At 47.2% G+C, this 18,670-nt stretch overlaps 5 protein-coding genes across 7 annotated transcripts; 2 read left to right on the top strand and 3 right to left on the bottom strand.

The window, feature by feature from the left end:
• Positions 1 to 81: 81 nt before the first annotated feature.
• On the bottom strand, positions 82 to 12,467 carry LOC6574930 (adenomatous polyposis coli protein). 3 transcript variants are annotated; one of them, XM_002000922.4, is made up of 4 exons: positions 12,382 to 12,467; positions 4,622 to 8,662; positions 4,369 to 4,507; positions 82 to 4,309 (listed from the first exon to the last, which is right to left on the bottom strand). In XM_002000922.4, exons 2-4 carry the CDS (start codon positions 8,593 to 8,595, stop codon positions 830 to 832), a joined length of 7,593 nt encoding a protein of 2,530 aa, XP_002000958.2. In that variant the 5' UTR covers positions 8,596 to 8,662; positions 12,382 to 12,467; the 3' UTR covers positions 82 to 829. The 3 variants fall into 3 exon arrangements, with proteins under 3 accessions (XP_002000958.2, XP_015023223.1, XP_015023224.1); XM_015167737.3 differs by having other exon boundaries at positions 12,233 to 12,458; XM_015167738.3 differs by having other exon boundaries at positions 4,369 to 4,504; positions 12,233 to 12,458.
• A 346-nt stretch (positions 12,468 to 12,813) lies between these two features.
• Positions 12,814 to 14,151, top strand: LOC6574929 (COP9 signalosome complex subunit 6). The gene is made up of 2 exons (XM_002000921.4): positions 12,814 to 13,327; positions 13,389 to 14,151. Exons 1-2 carry the CDS (start codon positions 12,950 to 12,952, stop codon positions 14,031 to 14,033), a joined length of 1,023 nt encoding a protein of 340 aa, XP_002000957.1. The 5' UTR covers positions 12,814 to 12,949; the 3' UTR covers positions 14,034 to 14,151.
• Positions 14,152 to 14,274: 123 nt separating this feature from the next.
• LOC6574928 (diphthine methyl ester synthase) lies at positions 14,275 to 15,613 on the bottom strand. The gene is made up of 2 exons (XM_002000920.4): positions 15,274 to 15,613; positions 14,275 to 15,188 (listed from the first exon to the last, which is right to left on the bottom strand). The coding sequence occupies exons 1-2, from the start codon at positions 15,406 to 15,408 to the stop codon at positions 14,478 to 14,480; spliced, it is 846 nt and encodes a 281-aa protein (XP_002000956.1). The 5' UTR covers positions 15,409 to 15,613; the 3' UTR covers positions 14,275 to 14,477.
• A 270-nt stretch (positions 15,614 to 15,883) lies between these two features.
• LOC6574927 (MKI67 FHA domain-interacting nucleolar phosphoprotein) lies at positions 15,884 to 17,267 on the top strand. Its single transcript, XM_002000919.4, has 3 exons — positions 15,884 to 16,079; positions 16,140 to 16,484; positions 16,541 to 17,267. The coding sequence occupies exons 1-3, from the start codon at positions 15,984 to 15,986 to the stop codon at positions 17,168 to 17,170; spliced, it is 1,071 nt and encodes a 356-aa protein (XP_002000955.1). The 5' UTR covers positions 15,884 to 15,983; the 3' UTR covers positions 17,171 to 17,267.
• Positions 17,160 to 18,336, bottom strand: LOC6574926 (homeobox protein Hox-C4a). Its single transcript, XM_002000918.3, has one exon. It carries the CDS (start codon positions 17,683 to 17,685, stop codon positions 17,233 to 17,235), a length of 453 nt encoding a protein of 150 aa, XP_002000954.1. The 5' UTR covers positions 17,686 to 18,336; the 3' UTR covers positions 17,160 to 17,232.
• Between the last annotated feature and the right edge of the window lie 334 nt (positions 18,337 to 18,670).

The following is an 18,670-nucleotide window of genomic DNA, read 5'->3' as shown; positions in this document are numbered from 1 at the left end:
GAGAGTAGGATAACATGACCAATATACCCTTTATGTAGACCTCTTCCCCAATAGGTTTATGCCGAATTGCAAACATAATAATTTTTGTTTTGTCGAAAAGCATTTCGTTTTTATTAATATATATGTGTATATATATGTTTAATAAGAATTGTAAATGGGCTTAAATCAAAGCTAACTACAAATCGCCAAGTTCTCGGGTTCAATACGAAATCGTCCAAATCCGAATGCAAATACGCTTAATCCGACTAAAGACTTTAAAATTATGTTTAAAATATAAAAGCAGTGACTATCAATGTGTTAAGTTAATCATTCTCAAAGTAATATTTGGTTTGCAAAAAGGAAGCCGACGGCTAAATACGCTAAGTGTATATAAATTGTTTTTTTTTTTTTTTCGTATCTTTGATTATAATTTGTAGAGCGTTTTGATTAACAAGTCGTAACATACATATAAACCTTATATAACCGCTTTAAATTAGCTTGGTTACAACTTGAATTTCGTATATATATTGATATATATCTTTAGTAAGTAGTTATATAGGGTATATGGTTGTACACACTTGAGAAGGCCCGAGATAATATCTAGATTAATATTATTATGCAATACATTTGGCTACATACGAACTTGGAGCCGAATTCAAGACGCTCTTCGTTTCTGACTGTGAATTGGATTAGGTTGTTTCTAGGCCTAACAAATCTAGCATAGGATATATATAGTTATAAATATATATATACTCTATATATATATATACTCTATAGGTATATAATAAACTTTCTTTGATTCTGTTTCCATATGAAAATGCAAGACGGGATTCGCTTTGTGCGTTCGTTTCTATTTGCGCACTCCTCCAATGGGCAGCCGGGAGCGGGCAGCTGCTGCAGTTGCTCCAGATGCTTGATTCCCGACTGCCGCTGCATCCGGCGGCGTATTGTCGAACGTGGAGCTGCGCAAGAGCGTGGGCCGCGACGCATTGCCGTTCAGCGTATTGGAAGACTTCGTTTGTTGCGTCCTCAGATTGGATATTTGCTTGGTTTTTGTCGTCTTGGTTTTGGCCTCATCCACCCGCTTCCAGATATTGGCAATGCGACTCTGCGCCTGGTTAATTTTGACGGCCGCCGCCGACGCCGCTGCCACGGCGGCACTGCCGCCATTCAAATTCGAATTGCTTCGCGAGGGCGGAGTCGTGCTGGATATTCGGTTCGCTTGGGCGGCCACGCGGGAGGCAGCCGCTGCCTTGGCACTGGCCAGGCGTATATTGGTATTGGCACGTTGTTGCGGTTTCTGTTGTGGCGGCAGCACGCGAGGCGCTGCTTTGGCTATGATCCGTTTGGGTGAGGCTGCCTTCGCTACGGTCTTTGTTGTTGCTGCTGCTGCTGTTGTTGGCCGCTTTGTGGGCAGCTTGGAGGCGCGTTGCGTGGGACTTACTGGCTCCACGACAGGCACCTGTCCATTAACATTAGTGGGCTCATCCTTGACAAAGGTGCCCTGCCGCTCCAGACGCGGGGCTGCCGGTGGCGGAGTTGCCTTCTTCTTGGCCGGCAGCCGCGTGCTAGGCAGTGCATTGCGCTTAGCTATGGTTGGCGATAGCGTCTTCGTCTTGGCCTTGGCAGCCGCAGCGCAGGCAGCAGCGGCTGCACTGCTGTTACGCTGACTCTGCATGCTGTAGGGCGAGATGTAGGCAGGCTTCTTGCGTCCCCGCACCACCTTGACAGCAGCTGCAGGCTCCAGGACAGGCGGCTGTGGCGGCGGAGTCGTACGCTTCAGCGGGAGCTCTTTGGCCACTGGCGGCGACTGGCCGCGTCCATGACACGATTCCGTTTCGGAGTTTTGATCGCCGTCACAGCTGGGCGGATCATCAGCCGGAGCGTGCGTCTCGGGTGCTTCGCTTGAGTTTCCAATGTCAATGTCTGTGATGTAGGTGAACTGCTGCATCATGGCGCGCATGGAGGACAGCTGATCGCTGGGGCAATCATCCTGCAGCAGGTGGAGCGGGCATTCGATGACCTGCGTCTTGTAGCGTTCGGCACTGCCACGTCGTCGTCCATTGGCACGGGGCGATGGCGTCGCTGGGGCCACTGCAGCAGGCACAGCCTCCACAATCTCAATCTGCAGCGTTTCATTGGGCTCCACAATGTCCATGGCGTTGCCCGTGATGGTGTAAGTCTTGTAACGATCCTTGGCCAGACGACGCTTCTGCTTGGGCGTGAGAGTGCGACGATTCGGCGAAGGCGTCGAGCCCTGCTTGGGAGTTGACTCCGCGGAGCTAAAGTCCTCGTTCATGGTGGCGTCCTCCTCGTCATCGAAGTCACAGCAGCTCTGGAGCACAGTCAGTGTCTGATCGTCACCAGCGGCTGTCTCGTAATTGGACACCGATATGGTGGTTGCCATGCTGCACTCCTGCTCAGCGTCCGCCACCTCCGACTGGATACTGTCCACGCTGATCATCGAATCGAGCAGCTCGTCCATAAGCGACGGCGGCTTTATGTTGTCCAGCAAATTGCAGCTGGAGTTCACGCTCTCGGCACTGCCCGCCAACTGGCCAAGCGCACGTCTGGCCACCAGACCGGCTGGAAATGCCTTGCGTCCAAATCTTGGCGATTTGGTTGGCAGGGCCAGGCGCAACGAGCTCGGCTGCGTATTGCAGGCAGAGTTCAGCGACTCCATGCCCGATGGTGGACGCACATTGTCTAGATCCAGGCTGCCATTGATGCTGAATGTCAACTGGGTGCTGTCATCGTTGTGCTCATTGCTATCGGGATCGGACGCCTGCAGCTGCTGCAGATTGTCGGCCAGAGCTCGCGCCTCGTACGCAATCATTGTGGAGTTGGTCATCATGGAGGCGCTGGTGCCGTTGAACAGCAGCAGCCTCTGCTGCTGCTCGCAGCTGCGCGCTGCAGCGCTCTGCACCTGCCCGCCCAGCTGAAAGTTGAGGCCGGACGACAGACTCTGCTGACTCTGCTCGGGCTGCTCGGTGAGCGTGTCACTCAGACTGTGACTATCCAGGGAGTTGGGCTGCTGGAAGTTGGTATCACCATTAACCACACCCAATGAGCACAGCAGTTGCGTCTCATTGGTGGGCGTGATTTCGGCAAAATCATGCAAATCCTGCGCCTCTGTAGCATCCGCATCCATATCGTCCACATCAGCATCATCCAAGCTGAGCGTACCCAACACAGGCGCCGTTTGGCTAATGCTCGGGAAGGACACATCATTGGGACAGGTGTGCTCGTTCCAGGTGTTGCCCTGACTGTGACTGTGACTGTGACTATGACTCTGACTCTGACTCTGACTGGGATTGTGATTGCCCGTGCGCAATTGCTCCGCGGATGTCACAAACTCCAATGTGAGACGCTCCACAGATTTGAGCATCAGGTCGGGATCCTTGTGCTTGTCCGCCGTTCGTGGCCGGCTCTCATCCGGGATCTCATCCAGCCGCACTGTGGTGTCCAGTATCAACGACTGATTCGACTCATCGCTGGAACGATCCGCATCGTTATCCCCCAGGACTATTTTAGACCCAGTAACGATCGCGTGATCGATCGTGTTCACGATCTCTGGACTTGGAGCTGGACTTTTTGCTGCGTCTGTGTCGATGTCGATGCCGTGCCTGGGTGACTGATGGCTCTGCTGGCTGACCGGTTGACTGTTGTGACGGGTTGATGGTGCGTGCGATTTCTGCTCTACGTCTGGAGCTGCTGCTGCTGCTGCTGTGCTGTGGACACTTGCTGATGTAGTAGCCGCCATTGGGTGACACGGTTCCAATGCAGCTGCAGACGTAGCCTGCCCGTTTTTTGGCACGGCATTTATTTTCTTCGAGATGCCCGTATTGATGCACTCCAGCAGCAATTTCTCATCCTTGCGCTCGCGCTCTCGCTCCCGCTGATGCTGCTGATGATGGTGGTGATGATGACGCTGCCGCTTCGACTGCACTGGCAATTGCACGGGCAGCGAATCAAATTGCTTCAGATTGGGATTTGAGTGTGCCGCTGATTGCTGCTGCTGCTGCTGCTGCTGTAGCTGCTGCGATCTGCTCGGCTCCTTGGATTTGTACATGCCATTCAAAATGCACAGCTCGAAGAGCGACTTGGACTGATTGTCATTCGAGTCGCTGGAGTCCACCGAGCTGTAGGATTCCTGTTGCACCGTCTTGCGCGCGCTCATTGCCGAATTCAAGGAGCACGCCGAGGTGGCCGCATTGATGGCTATGGGCTGAGACGAGGAGCACAGCGAGCTGGAGCGTTTGCTGCTCGTTGCGCTCGTGCCGCTGAAGCCCAGATTCGACTTGGGTCTATTGCAGCCGGCGGCAATAGCCTGCTTGAAAACAAAACGGATTAGCGCACATAATTAATATGATATTCCATTGCGCTCACCTGACTCAGCAAATTGGTGTCATCCTCGGAGTCAATGGACAAGGAGCTCAACGAATCGTCCTGCCACTGCGCCGGTCGATTGACTTGCTCCTGGGCTGGCGCCTGGCTCTCTGACTTCACGGCAGATGCATCGGCACTGCTGAAAAGGATATATTCACATTTGTTACTCATTTGACATCACCTCATGGGCATCTGAGCAACTCTGATCCTGAGCTATAGATCAGCATTACAATCATACTTCACCCACGCTTACCCAATTGTTTCCTGCAGCTGCACCGCAGGTCCGACCAGACTGGAGCCCACGGTTAGATTGGACAAACCGGACACGACCGAGAAATTGCAGGGACTGTCCTCCACCAGATATTTGCTCATCTCATCGCTGACGGGCAAATAGGTGGAGAGCATGTTGCCACCGCGGCGCAGCATTGCAATGGGATCCTCGTTAAGAGGCGCCGCTGGCATCGGACTGGGCTTCTGCATGCCGTCGCGAATGCACTGCTGGAGCATGGCAGCGGCTCCAGGGCCGCCGCCACAATCGGACGCATTGGAGGAGACGTCGTCGGAGAGATTGAGGGAGCAGCGCTGTGGCTGTGTTTCAGCTGTCGAGTTCATGGATATGGCCGACAGATTGGTGTTGCTGCCCACCTTGGAGAGCAGGGCGGGCGTGTCCTCGGTGCAGTAGCTGCGTGTCGTCTCCTCGGCAGAGGCTACTGCAGCTGCCGTCCCAGTACCCGTTGCACTGCCTGCAGCTCCCGCTGCGCTCGCAGTAGCAGGACGCTGCATACCCATGTTGATGCAGCTGGCCAGCAGCAGCTCATCCTCCTTGTCGACATCGTTGTCCTCGCCCATGGGCTTGTCATCGTCTACGATGCTCAAGTTGCTCAGGCTGGTGGCGCCGGAGAACTGCGCGGGCGTGTTCTCCACATTGAATTTGCTCAGATCATCCTCGAAGACGCTGCGCAACGGCTGCTGGCGTCTACCACTGCCAGGAGGCAGGGCAACGCTGGCGCCTGCTTCGCTGGTGCGCCTTGGCGACTGCGGCATGCTCTGTGTGGGCGAGTCGGGCAGCTCTGAGGGCGAGATGACACCGCTGGCCAGGCGACTAAAGTCACTGACCACCGAGCTCTTGTCATCGCAATTGGCCACATCCACGTCCAGGGAGTCCATGGAGCTGCGCCGAGAAAACATCAGCGGCGTCTCGAGCGCCGAATTGGTTTTGGCTGGTGTTGGCTCCTCCTGCGGCTGCACCTCTGGCTGCTCTGTTTGCTGCTGCTCCTCCAGCTTGACCGACTTGCTGTCTGCCTTTGGAGCCGATTTGCCAGGCTCATCCAGACTGCTGAGCGAATCGTAGCGACTGAAGTAGCCGGGAGTGCCTTCCTCACAGTAATTGATGGGCTTCTCGGGCGTGTAGGAGCCAGAAGCCAGAGCCGAGGACAGCTTAGAGGATTGCTGCTTAATGGGCGCCTGTGGTTGCGTCAAGGAGCTCTCCTCCACACCGCTTGGCTTGATGATCGCCTCAGCGGGTGGCGATGAGGCGGCATCGGCTTCAGCTTCCGCTTTGGCCGCCTGGCGCAAGTCCGTGACAGACGCCGCATTCGATATGACATATGGTGTATCCTCGGTCTGATAGCATTTGACACTGTCGTCTAGCATGAGCAGGATCTCCTGGCCCTCGCCCGATGCCTTGGCACTCGGTGCACAGCCCGCGGCGGACTTCATGTCCGACTCCAATTGATTCTCCGCATAGCGCAGACTGAAGTCCGTGGGCTGATCCAAATCCGTTTCCTGATATGTTGTTGCTTTGCCGCTGCTATTGGCCGCTCCTTCGCTATACTTGGCCGAATAGTCTATGGGCTGTTCCTCCGTGGCCTCCACATCGTGCTCCAGCTCCAGCTCCAGCTCAAAGTTGCCCTGCCGCTTGGCCGCATCTGAGCGCATCAGATGCTCATAGGCTGTGTCCGACTTGGCCGAATAGACAGAGTCACGGCTCTCGCTCTTGGTCAGCAGGGCGGAGCGCGACAGACGCGTGGGAGCCGGATGGCGTCGCGCCTTATGGGAAATGACGCTCGTGCCGATGCTATTATTATTGTTATTGTTGTTGCTATTGGTATTGCTGTTGTTGCTCTCCAAGTTGTCACAGGTCTCGGCATGCCGTTCGCCCAGCTCCTGCTGCAGCGCCTTCTGTTTGCGCGCTTTCAGCGTGGGCAGCTGCTTGAGACCCATGGAGCGGGCAATCGGATCCAATTGATCCTGATTCTGCACAGCGGGCCGAAAATTCAAAAGATTCTTCAGCGCCGATGAGCTGCCCTCCGAGATCATGGCATGCTTGGAGTGTATCAACGAGCGCAGCATCGGCACCGCGCCATTATCCCATAAGAACTTCTGATCCTCCGGACAGCGTGCGGACAGATTCCACAGAGTGCCGCACGAGTTACTCACAACAGTCAGGCTCTCCGACTTGAGCTGCTGCAGCAGGATGGCCAGGCAGTTGTGCTGGCGCAAGATCTGACGATACGGCTCACACACGGCTATGTGGCTGGAGACATTGCGCAGAATGCCGCCAGCGTTCTCGATGATCTTGAGGGTCTTGCTGGGTCCCTCATAGCTGAGCATGCCCACTAGGAAGGCGAGGGCGCCCTCAACGGCACAGAACTCCGCCTTGTTGGTGCTGCAGTGGGCCGAGAGGTTCCACAGTGCCGAGAGGATGGCCTTCAGCGTATTCTCGCTCTTGTTGCGCATGGCCGCTCGGGCCAGTGCCGTCACAGTTCCGATCTCGTTGAGCACCGCCTTCATGTTGCTGTCCGCGCGCCAGGAGAGATTGCGCAGCACACTGGCTGTCACCTGGAGCAGATCGTCGGGTCCGCTCGTGTCCAGCTGGGCGACCAGCGCCTCCATGAACTGCTTCTGGCCGCAGAGCAGCGCCTTGTTGTTCTCATCGCCGAACGTGAGATTGGTGAGCGCCATCAGCGCGTAGCGTCGCAGCGAATTGCAGCACTGATCCTCCGGCTTGGGTCCGTGCACAGCATGATCCAGGTGCACCAGATTGGGTATCACCTGCAGCGCGCCCAGCTCGCACATGGCATGCCGATGCTCCTCGTCGAAGCTGACCTTCATTAGGGACGATATGGCCGCCAGCGGATGACGATCGGAGTCATCGGCTATGGCCTCGCCGCCGCTCTGCAGCAGAGTCTTCAGGAAGTTGCAATAATCCACTATTTGGTCGAGCAGGCGCAACACCTTCGCCTCCCGCCTGCCCGCCTTCTCGTCCGGATGACTGTGCACCACATTATGCAGGGCGAGGCTGGCGCACTTGCGCACCTCCTGCTCGTTGTCCGGCGCATGCATCATCTGCACCAGCAGCGGCATACAGCCGGAGCGACGCAATGTGGCACAGCTCTGACTATTCGCGGACAGTTCGAGAAACTTTTTCGACATCTCCAGCGGATCGTTGGAGCCCAGCATGGACAGCAGCGAGTAGACACACTCCACTTTGGCGCCCAACGTGGCATCCACGTCGCTTGTGCTCGTCCAGGCGGTGCCTTTGGGTAGGCGTGGCAAGGGCGGCGGCGCCGCATCAGCATCCAGGAATCGAGAGAGCGTATACGAGGGCTCCTTGCTACGCGAGGCCCGACTACCCACACTTGTGCCCATTGCCCCGGCTCCTACTCCTGCTGGTGAGCCCAGACGCTGGGCTGGCAGCAGCTCCTTCTGCTGTTGTTGCTGCGCCGACTGCCGCTCGAAATTTCGATCCAGGCTTCGATGCTCGCGCAGCTCCTGTGCCAGCATATAATCAGGCGGTATAGGATTCTCATCCAGAAAGTGTTTGGCTGGTTTCTTGGCGCCAGCTGCGCCGCTGCTGTGGGTGTAGTGCAGCGTATTATCGTCCTGGGTGAACTCCTTCTTGGTATAGCCACTGGCGGCCAGCTCGTAATCGCTTATCTCGCCATCCCGTTCGAATTTCTTGTCCATTTTCAACTGCTCCCCAGCGGCAATTCTATAGCCATAGTTCTCCTCATAATCGGGCGGCGCAGCAGCATCATAGTCTAAGAAATGTGGCTTACGCTCGGGCACAGCATCCACGTCGACGTCGACATCCACATCCACATCCGCATCCGGATCAACATCGATATCGGTGTCGTCTAGGCACACGCCCGCCATGCCCAACACAATGCTATCCTGGCCACCGCCATTCCCCTCCAGCTCTGATGCGAGCGTTGGCTGCAGCATGTTCACAGCTCCTGACTGGATCTGGTTTGGTATTCAAAGCCAAATGCCAGAGTCAATGCGCCATGCCCTGCAATTACGAGTGAGAGGCGTTGGTTATAAATTTCAAGATGAGTTGGCCGATCAGCTGGGCGTCGAGGCGTCGCTCTTTTATTTATAGCTACAGCTACATATATATGCACATCTATCTCTATATATACGCACACACACATATATATATATATATATATAGCCTGCCCACCACCGGTTGGCCAAGTTGGGCCCTTGAGCGAGACGCTGGCAGCTGCAGCAATTGAGACTCCAGAATATCAGGTGTAAGCTCAAGTGTGCGGTCTATAACAGGTAATAAACGACTCAACTACGAGCTGTCATATGCAACGGCTATGAGATACCCTTGAAAACTAATATGAGCAAATAGTTTATAGTTTACTCTGTGGGGGGGCTAGTAAAGTATTATAGATATATGTACTTATCACACTCTCTCTTTCATTCCTTCACTTGTTACCCCTTTTTTTTTTTATCATATAAAATTCTTTCTCTGAGACTTCCTCATTCCCTCTCTCTCTCGCTCTCTTTATCTATCTACCTTATTCTCTTATTCTGTCTCTCTTTCCGGTAACTCTCTCTATTCAATATGGACTTTATATGCAAATATTCTCCAAGAATATTTCAAGCACAGAAGCTTTGAAAATCATGTAGAAAAGCAGTGAGTACTTATTCCTCATAAACATACATACATATGTATATATTATGCAATTAAAAAAATGGATGTTTGGCTTAATATCCCCTACCTAGGCGTTACCCAGTGCTAATATATAAGCTAATACAATCATTATGATCATGATTGTGATCGTAATTAGCTGGCGCTGCATCTATTTTTTTTTTTTTTTTAGAAAGTTAGCGGATCGGCAACGTCTTTGCGGAATTTCCAGTGCATGAAAAAGATACAGATGCGTTTTCAGCTGCATAATTTCATTGTTGTTATTGCTGTTGCTGTTGCTGTTATATTTCTCATTTGAGCTGCCGTTGAGTTATGCGCTTTGCAATTGGCGACTGCATTTCTGATGGCTGCGGCGCATGCGCCGTATAATTGGATATATGCGTAAGCACACTTATGTATGTATGTACATATATGAGTATACACATGTATGTATGCGTGTGTGTGACACGGTTAAATTTTGTATTCTCATGGATAGAGCTGCTTAGCTTGTACATTGTGGCACCCTAAACGTAGATCATATATGTGCTTCAAGCTCCAATTGGCAAATTCATCAAAAACTTTTGAAAATAGAATGTAGTCTTCCAATTGGACGAAAATGTATGGCAGAACAGTAATCATTCGTTATATAGATCATTTAATTGGGCTACAATTGTCATTCGGAATGTATTGAACGCTTTTAATACATTAAAAACTTTTGTTTTTGAATTATTTTGAATAAATTAAAGTAAATATGCAGAAAATAATTCAATTTAAAATATACTTTGTCATATACTTTATAAAATATATTATTTATTAAGAACTTTTCTTGTTTAAATTTTAAAGTTGACTAGAAAATATTAAAGTGGTTTCTAGTGGACAATCACTGCACACGTATATTACTTATACAATTCACCGCGAAACACTGTCCAATCCTATAAATATGGATATATGTACATACATATGTCTGTATGTATGCAAGTCAATAAATGATTCGCTTACTCAACCCATGTGCGACCCTCTTTGAAATATAATACGTAACTATACTAATTCGGAGCAGCCTGATAAGAAGCACTTTCTGATAAATGGAGCACATTCTTTGTGTGTAATGTAGAATGGGTGTGTGTGTGTGCATACTTACGTATGTACATAGCCGGCATTTTAGCATATCGAATGAATCAACAGTTTATCAATTAGTCAAAGTCTAAGCAAGTGTAATGTATGTACGAGTATGTATATGTATACATTGTATGTATGTATATTTTTACTTATTGTTGGCAAGTATCACTAGGAATTCGTATGCGTCACTTGTCTAGTCGGGCGCCGCTTCTCCCGCTGTCTTGCGTGTCATTAACCGACCAGCTAGATGTACACATGTATGTACATATATGCATGTAAATATATACACACACACTTACATCTGCGAAGACCACAAAAGGAAGCGACGTTTTGGCTTGGCACACATTTTGCATACCGAAAATCCAAACAGCAGAACTATCGCCAAAGCAATATACGAATGAAGATTGAGAAATGAGATGGGCAGACAACAGGCATTAAAAGAGATATGATGGAAGTATGCGCAAAAATACCACAAATAAAATTATGGCAAGCAAGCCTGAGCTAAATACTCTCCCTATCTTTCATTAACTTGTTATACAAAATAGAAGAAAACTTGATGTGCATAAGTAGACGCAAGACAGATATTGTTAACAATAAATACGATACATAAAAATTTATAGGTATATTTTGTGATCATATTATTAAATAATATATTAAAATATATGTTAAAATATGTATGTAATACTACATCGCCAAATATTTTAATATTGGATGTTATGATCGCAAAAAAAAAAAAAAAAAAACACTATAATAGTTTCCATCTTCTTCTTTTTTTTAAGAAAGTTGTTTCTTATATTCATAAACTTGTATATAAATTATTTATAGAGCTATCATGTCACAAGCTCAAAGACAATACTTAAGTACTTTCCGTGCCATAATAAAAGTACGCGCCCGTTCCCATAAATATGAATGTCGGCATATCCATGTACTCAAACACATCCATATTCATATATGTATGCATGTGTGTATGCGCATGCTAGTATGTGTTATTTTAATGAACGTCTTTCGCTTCTGTTTTGGTTGTTGTTTTCATTTAGTTTTCGTCTTGTCCAGTTTGTCTTTTTGCAAGCAAAGATCATTATTATGTAAATGGAAGCAAAGTAAAAGGGAAACTAAATACTTTAACTAAGCAAGTATTTGATTTAACTATTTCACGACTGTCGCTCTTTCGACCAAAAACAATTAAACACAAAATAAAAACAAAAGCAACCAAAGCGAAACCCCCAGAGCATGCATAATAAATAAATATGTACATGTGAATACGCATACAAATGCAAGCAGTTACAATGCAGACGCAGTGATTAATTATGGTAAACAAGAGTGGGAAAAAATGACCGTAAAGAAATGAAAACTTATTAATTAGCTATGCTACATTCACTTTGCAGCACTCACAGCAAGAATAACAAAAAAAAAAAATTAAAAACAAGAACATCGCTCGCACAGCCTATACATTTGATAAAGGAGCCTGCAGCTTGAAAAGACAATACAGATGCATAAAGCATACACCCACACACGGCGCAGCCGCTTGCGCACACACACGTTTCTGCTCACGCTCATACACACACACGTATACGCGCGCCAATTGGATTTTATTGATTTTTCCTGTAAACGGAATATGCACGGAAATGAAAAACGCCAAAATTGAACTAAAAACTTGACAATTATTTAATTGGTCTTAGTTAATAAACTTGCTATAAGAGCGTGGGCTATAACTATACGGTTTTTTTTTTGTTTGATTATTTTCGTTGGCTTGTCACATACACACAAAAAATAAAGAAGATATTATTGAGTCTCCCACACAGCGACAATTTAGTTAGTGCATACCTTGACCAAAAGTTCTAAATGGCTCGTAACAGCTGCTGAGTTGAGATTAGACACCTTTCATGCTTTATCTTATATGTTTACTTTGAGCGATTGCATTTATTTATAAATCTTACACATTTCGCGATAAAAACAAATAATAGCGGACGTACTTTTTAATCTGGATTTACGACAATCGTCCGTGCGTAGCGGTTTTGCGTGGCACGGCCAATTCTTATTGGTGATATACTAGTGATGGACTTTTTAACACCGATAGTAAATTAACATTGCATCCAACTGTTATTAGCATTGGTAGGTGGTGATGAAAAATACCAAATTTTAAATGTTAAATGTTAATTTTATCAGCTGCTAAACTCTATAAGTTGATATTCAAAAATATTCTATTTACTTTAAAGTATATGCATCGTTAGATACAAATTAAAAGTACAGGAAGCTACTCTTCAGGATTTGGAAATTTTGAGTTACTATAATATATAATATTTTTTTACCAAACGAAATTTGTAGAAAATTGTATACAAAAACCGCCTAAACTAGCCAAGAAACCTATCGAAATCGATACAACATTATCGCAATGAAACAAAGAATCCCATTGTTATCGCAACTGAGTAATCGGTGGCAGTCAGTCGCAATAGCAAACATCAAATAAAAAATATATATTAAAATCACAAAACCTTTGTATATTGACTTCCACTGCTCGTAAATACTCCACACAGTGAAACAATGGAGCAAATGGACGTTGATGCCGATATAACGGCCCAGCCGAGTACCTCATCATCAGCAGCTGCATCTGCAGCAGCTGGTGATTCCGCCGGCACAAAACAGCCGCAAGTCAAAGGCAATATAATGGCTGCGACGGGCACAATTGCATCGGTAACGATTTCATTACATCCATTGGTCATCATGAATATATCAGAGCACTGGACACGCTTCCGGGCACAGCACGGTGAGTCGCGCCAGGTGTACGGCGCACTGATTGGCAAACAGAAGGGTCGAAATATCGAGGTGATGAATTCATTTGAGCTCAAAGCCGATGAAATTGCGGACGAAATAATCATTAACAGAGACTATTACAACAAAAAGGAGCAACAATACAAACAGGTTACTTGCATCATTCTAATTTATTAATAAATTATTCTGATATAAACGTATTGATTTGCAGGTGTTCAGCGATCTGGATTTCATTGGCTGGTATACAACGGGCGATAGTCCGTCTGCCGGCGACATAAAGATTCAAAAACAAATAGCCGAAATTAACGAGTGCCCAATCATGCTGCAGCTGAATCCGTTGCCACGCAGTGTCGACCAGTTGCCCGTGAAGCTTTTCGAATCGCTCATCGACCTGGTCGATGGCGAGGCTACCATGCTCTTTGTTCCGCTTACCTATACGCTGGCCACTGAGGAGGCAGAGCGGATTGGAGTGGATCATGTGGCGCGCATGACCACGAATGAATCGGGCGAGAAGAGCGTCGTCGCTGAGCATCTGGTGGCCCAGGACAGTGCTATCAAAATGCTAAATGCTCGCATCAAAATTGTCTTGCAGTACATTAAAGATGTTGAAGCCGGAAAACTAAAGGCGAATCAGGAAATACTTCGAGAAGCGTATGCCCTATGCCATCGCCTGCCCATCATGCAGGTGCCCGCCTTCCAGGAGGAGCTGTACACACAATGCAACGACGTCGGCTTGATCAGCTATCTGGGCACGCTGACCAAGGGCTGCAACGACATGCATCAGTTCGTCAACAAATTCAATATGCTCTACGATCGTCAGGGCTCGTCGCGTCGCATGCGAGGACTCTATCCCTAAGTAGACACCTGGAGATATTTATTTTAAATATATTTATATATATTCTGAATTGCTGCCCCATTAAATGTGAAACACTACAAAGATTTAGTAAATTTATGGAATGTTTATGTTACAGTTACAGATCTGCTTCCTCTATTACATATTAAAATAACCTCCAGTTGGTGGAGCATATGCAGCATGCATATCATTCGAGAATTCCACATAGATCCTACCTGACTTTTCCCACAATGAATATTCAGGCTTATTTTTAATGTAATGTTTATTATTGTTTGCAAACTACACACACAGTTGGAATTAAGCAGTTGGGGAAACCACATACATATGTTTATCACTGTCTCATCTTACGCTTCTGTATACATATAGCTGGCTTCAAGCTACTTAAATTCAGATCAAATGTGTCCTAAACACTTAAATACATAAATTTCTGAGGTGGGCCCGTTCTCTCTAGTGGTTATAATCGTCGAGTTTGATATTGGCGGCATATTGCTGCAAGAACTCCACTTCCAGCGGATGCATCTCCTTGGCGGGTATGATCAGTGAGTGGAGTGGTCCGCCCAGATCCGTGGCACGCATCCCGTGCAACGTGCTAACCACAATTTGTTGCGTATCCTGACCAACGCGGGCCAGGCCCACGCATAACGATTGTTCGTTCAGCACAGTGTTGCGCTCTAGAGCGTCCTTCTTCTCCACAATGGTCAGCAGCTGCTGGGCGGCTTCGGCGACACTCATGAAACGCGGCGGCATGTACTCCTTGCGTTTGCGCATTAGCGATTCAGGTGTGGGCTCCTTAACCTTAATGTCGAGAAGGCAAAGCGTGTGCATATTGTGCAGGCGATTTAGTTTGATTTTATCGTAGAAGCTGTCCGGCTTCCAGGTCTCATCCCAATATGGTATGGAGACGGTCTCGCCAAATTTGTATAGCTGCAGGCCACAGCAGCCAATGGCATTCATAATGGACGCATTATGTATGACCTTGTAGGGTATGTTCTTCTCCTTGGCGCGCAGAATGAAATCTGTGTGAGTGGTGGCTCCGAAGGGATCGCCCACCACAAGTAGGGCAACATCTGACTCCCCAGCACCAGCCAGAATCTCATCGGCTCCCTGTTCCACAAGGTCACGGTCCGCTAGCAACAGGGGACGCCCATAAAACTCTTGCTACCGAAAAAATTAATATTAAAATATAAAACTACATAACTCGACATTTTATTTTTGCGTTACACGCACCGCGGTCCCTACTCACCATATCCTCAAGGCTACAGCCGAGAATTGAGGTATACATTTCCAGGTACACACGACTACATTGCTTTACAATTTCAAGGCCTTTCACCGTGATATCCTTGATATCGCCCAGACCGAGTCCAATTAAGTAGAACATGTTGCTTGGTATTTTGCGCGCAACTCCCAATTGTTGTGCTATATGTTTTACTATTTTTTAATTTTCGTTTGTTATTGTAGCTTTTGTATTTATGTATATATTAAAGCTCGGCGGAAACCGACACGTGCCCGTTATATTAGATTTGCACCTCGCTTGTTGCTTCTTCACGCGCGGACGACGCGATTGCACTAACATATGTTCTGCAGTGTTGCCGTGTGCGCCATTTTAGATTTGATTTAATGGTAAACAGTAAGTAAACAGAGGTCACACTGACAATTAAATTAGAAAAAAAAGTAATTACGCAGCCTTGGCAACGCGAATTATCCATTGCACATTTTATTAGTCAATAAAACATATATTTGTACGTTAGTAAGGCTTATTAGCTTATTTATTTAATGTATTAGACAGGACTACCTCTATTATTAAAAAATACTAAAATGTGTAGAATTAGGGGTTCCAGCATTGCTATCGTTATCGACAAAATCGATTTATTACTGTGTATTCCACGTGCAGCTGGAGCCATAATTTAGTTTCGTATATTTCTGTTTGTTTTCAAAGTATTACAAAAAGCAAAGATGCCGGCCGTAAGGAAGCCCAAGCCCCTAAAGGTTCAGAAACAAGTAACGCCATCCAAGTCACCGGCACAAGTCAAAACCGTAATTTCTGGGCAGGTAAGTTACGTACTGAAATGAGAAGCCCCAAGTAACGGTGTCTAAACTCCATTTTTTCAGTTGAAAAAGAAACTGGGCAAGGCGAAACCAGCTCCAAAGGAACGCAAGGAGCGTGGCGTAGTATTCATCAAACATTTGCCACATGGTTTCTTTGAACAACAATTGCGTCAATATTTCAAACAATTTGGACATGTAACGCGGCTGCGACTCGCACGCTCCGAACGCACTGGCGGAAGCAAAGGATATGCTTTTGTCGAGTTCGAATATCCAGAGGTGGCCAAAGTGGCAGCCAATACCATGGACAACTATCTAATGTTTCAGAAAGTGGTCAAGGCAACGTATATACCACCAGAGAAGCAAAAGTTTAATTACTTCAAGAATACTGTGAAGAAAGTCACAAATAAGGTGAGCAAAGAGCATAGAAGAACAATAATATACCCTTAAAATATCCCATTTTCCAGGCTGGCAAAGAAATTTATGTTTCGGATGTGACCAAAGCTACACAGCGCAGTGTTAAGCAACAGAATGATTGGACTGAAGCCGCTTGCCAGAAACGCACTGTCGCAGGCATCAAGAAACTGAAGCAAATGGAAAAGAAGTGCAAGCATTTGGGTATTGATATATCCAATCTCATTTTGGAACCAGTCAAGAAATTAAAGGAGACAGAGCAATCGAAACCGTCAACGAGCAAAAACTCAAAGGATGAAAAAAAGGAGCCGGAGCTGGCTGACCTTTTGGGCAACACCATTACCGAGGACTCAGATGATGAAGACTATGTGGATGCAAGTGATGATGATAGCGAGCCTGGACTTAACAGCGCAGATGAAAGCGATGATTCTGAGGAAGAGGATTTGAAAGTGGTGAAGCCAAAAGCAGCACCCAAAAAGATGCAGAATAAAAACACAGGCGCTGAGCGCTTAGTCGAGCTAACCAAGCGCAAGCCGGGCACGGGCGGTGTGCAGAAGAAAAAGAAACCTGTCGCGGCGCCCAAAGCTGCCCAGAAGTCAGCTACAAAGACACTGCAGCTGGCCGCAGCCAAACAACTGGCCAAGCCATTGCAGAAGAAGATTGGCAAAAAGCTAAAGAAGTAGAATTGTAGTATATTTTACCATAATATTTAAGTAAAAAAAAAAAACATTTTGTATAAAGTAAACTAATTGTCGGCTTTCGTAGACCCGGACATCTCAAGTTTAATGCGTTTGCACTTCATGCGACGATTTTGAAACCAAACCTTAACCTGACGCTCGCTCAGCTCCAAGGCGACGGCAATCTCGTAACGTCGCAGCCGTGTCAGGTAATTGGAGTAGCGAAATTCCGCTTCCAGTTGCTTGAGTTGGGTTTTGGTGAAAGCCGTGCGTTCCTTACGTTGTGCACTACTGCTGCTGGCTGCTGTGGTATTTGGTTGCTCCATGGTCGTGGCTGAAGCTACGCTGGCTGCCAGTTGCAGAGCGTGGCAGCTATAAGCCGCGGCCGAGCCTCCAGTCCAGGATTTGTTGCTGTAATCCTCATAGCTGGCTGCATTGGTCGGCTCATAGTTGTAGCTGTAGTCAAAGTCCTCGTAGTCATTGACGTAAAAGGCGGCCAGATCTGTGCTGCAATTCTTCATCGTAGCTCCTGCTGATCGAACACTCTAATTAACACTGAAGCCTCGAGCACACGATGACGCCTCTTAAGTCAAGTTCTGTGCGCGAACTGCTCATTGGCCGGCGCTCTTCGCAGTCGATTGGCTCAATCTGTTTTTCCACTTAAATGTAAATGATGTGCTGCTGATATGATAATTGTGCGCAACATCTGGACACACACAGCCCCCACAGCCGCCGACTCGACCAGCCGTAACGTCGCGTGCTCTACTCTGCTGTGCTCAGCTTGGCTTTGCCTTTGAACACTTGTGACACCCACAAACTATGTTGTTGTTTTCTTAAGACTCGGATGGCAAAACAAAACAAAAACAAAAGACCCAGCTAAAACCGGAAGTAGCTACTGCTCGCATGTGTGTGTGGCTACTAGGTCTAGCAGCAAACATGAGTCAAGTGCTTTGTACGACTGAAAGAACTCTAAACATTTTTTAATATCGCTCATAAAAGTACGCATAGAAAGATGAAGGAGATGATTGTCAATTGCACGCACTTTTTACTTTTTGCGCATCATTTCCCTTGGCTACGGTGCGGATATCCACATCCCCATCTTTGTTCCCTGATAATGATCGGCACTCTTTACTTGTTTATCTTCAAATTAATTTCAATATTACAGCTCATATGAATTAAAGAAAAAAAAAAACAGCATATTTATAAACTATGTTTTTAGAGTTTAAATTGGCAAAAGACCCGCCAATCTAGACCACATCTGGCAACGCCATTAAAGAAATTATCTGCGTTTATTTTCTTTCCCTTTTTAAAAATAATCATACCTTTTTTTTTTTGTTTGTTCATTACTTGAGTTTCAGCTTATTGATTAATATTCCTGCTTTTCATATCTAGCTCTTCAACTAATTTAAAAGATTTGAGCAGCTCTTAAATTTAGTGGCGCTACCGTACGATACTGGTCATGTAAAAATCGAATAATACTGTAATCGATACCCGCTCGCATACCTA

The sequence above is a fragment of the Drosophila mojavensis genome, unplaced genomic scaffold (assembly GCF_018153725.1).
Source record: "Drosophila mojavensis isolate 15081-1352.22 unplaced genomic scaffold, ASM1815372v1 contig_231, whole genome shotgun sequence".
NCBI lineage: Eukaryota > Metazoa > Arthropoda > Insecta > Diptera > Drosophilidae > Drosophila > Drosophila mojavensis.
Note: the sequence above shows the minus strand (reverse complement) of the source record. Positions and strands in the feature narration are given on the sequence as shown.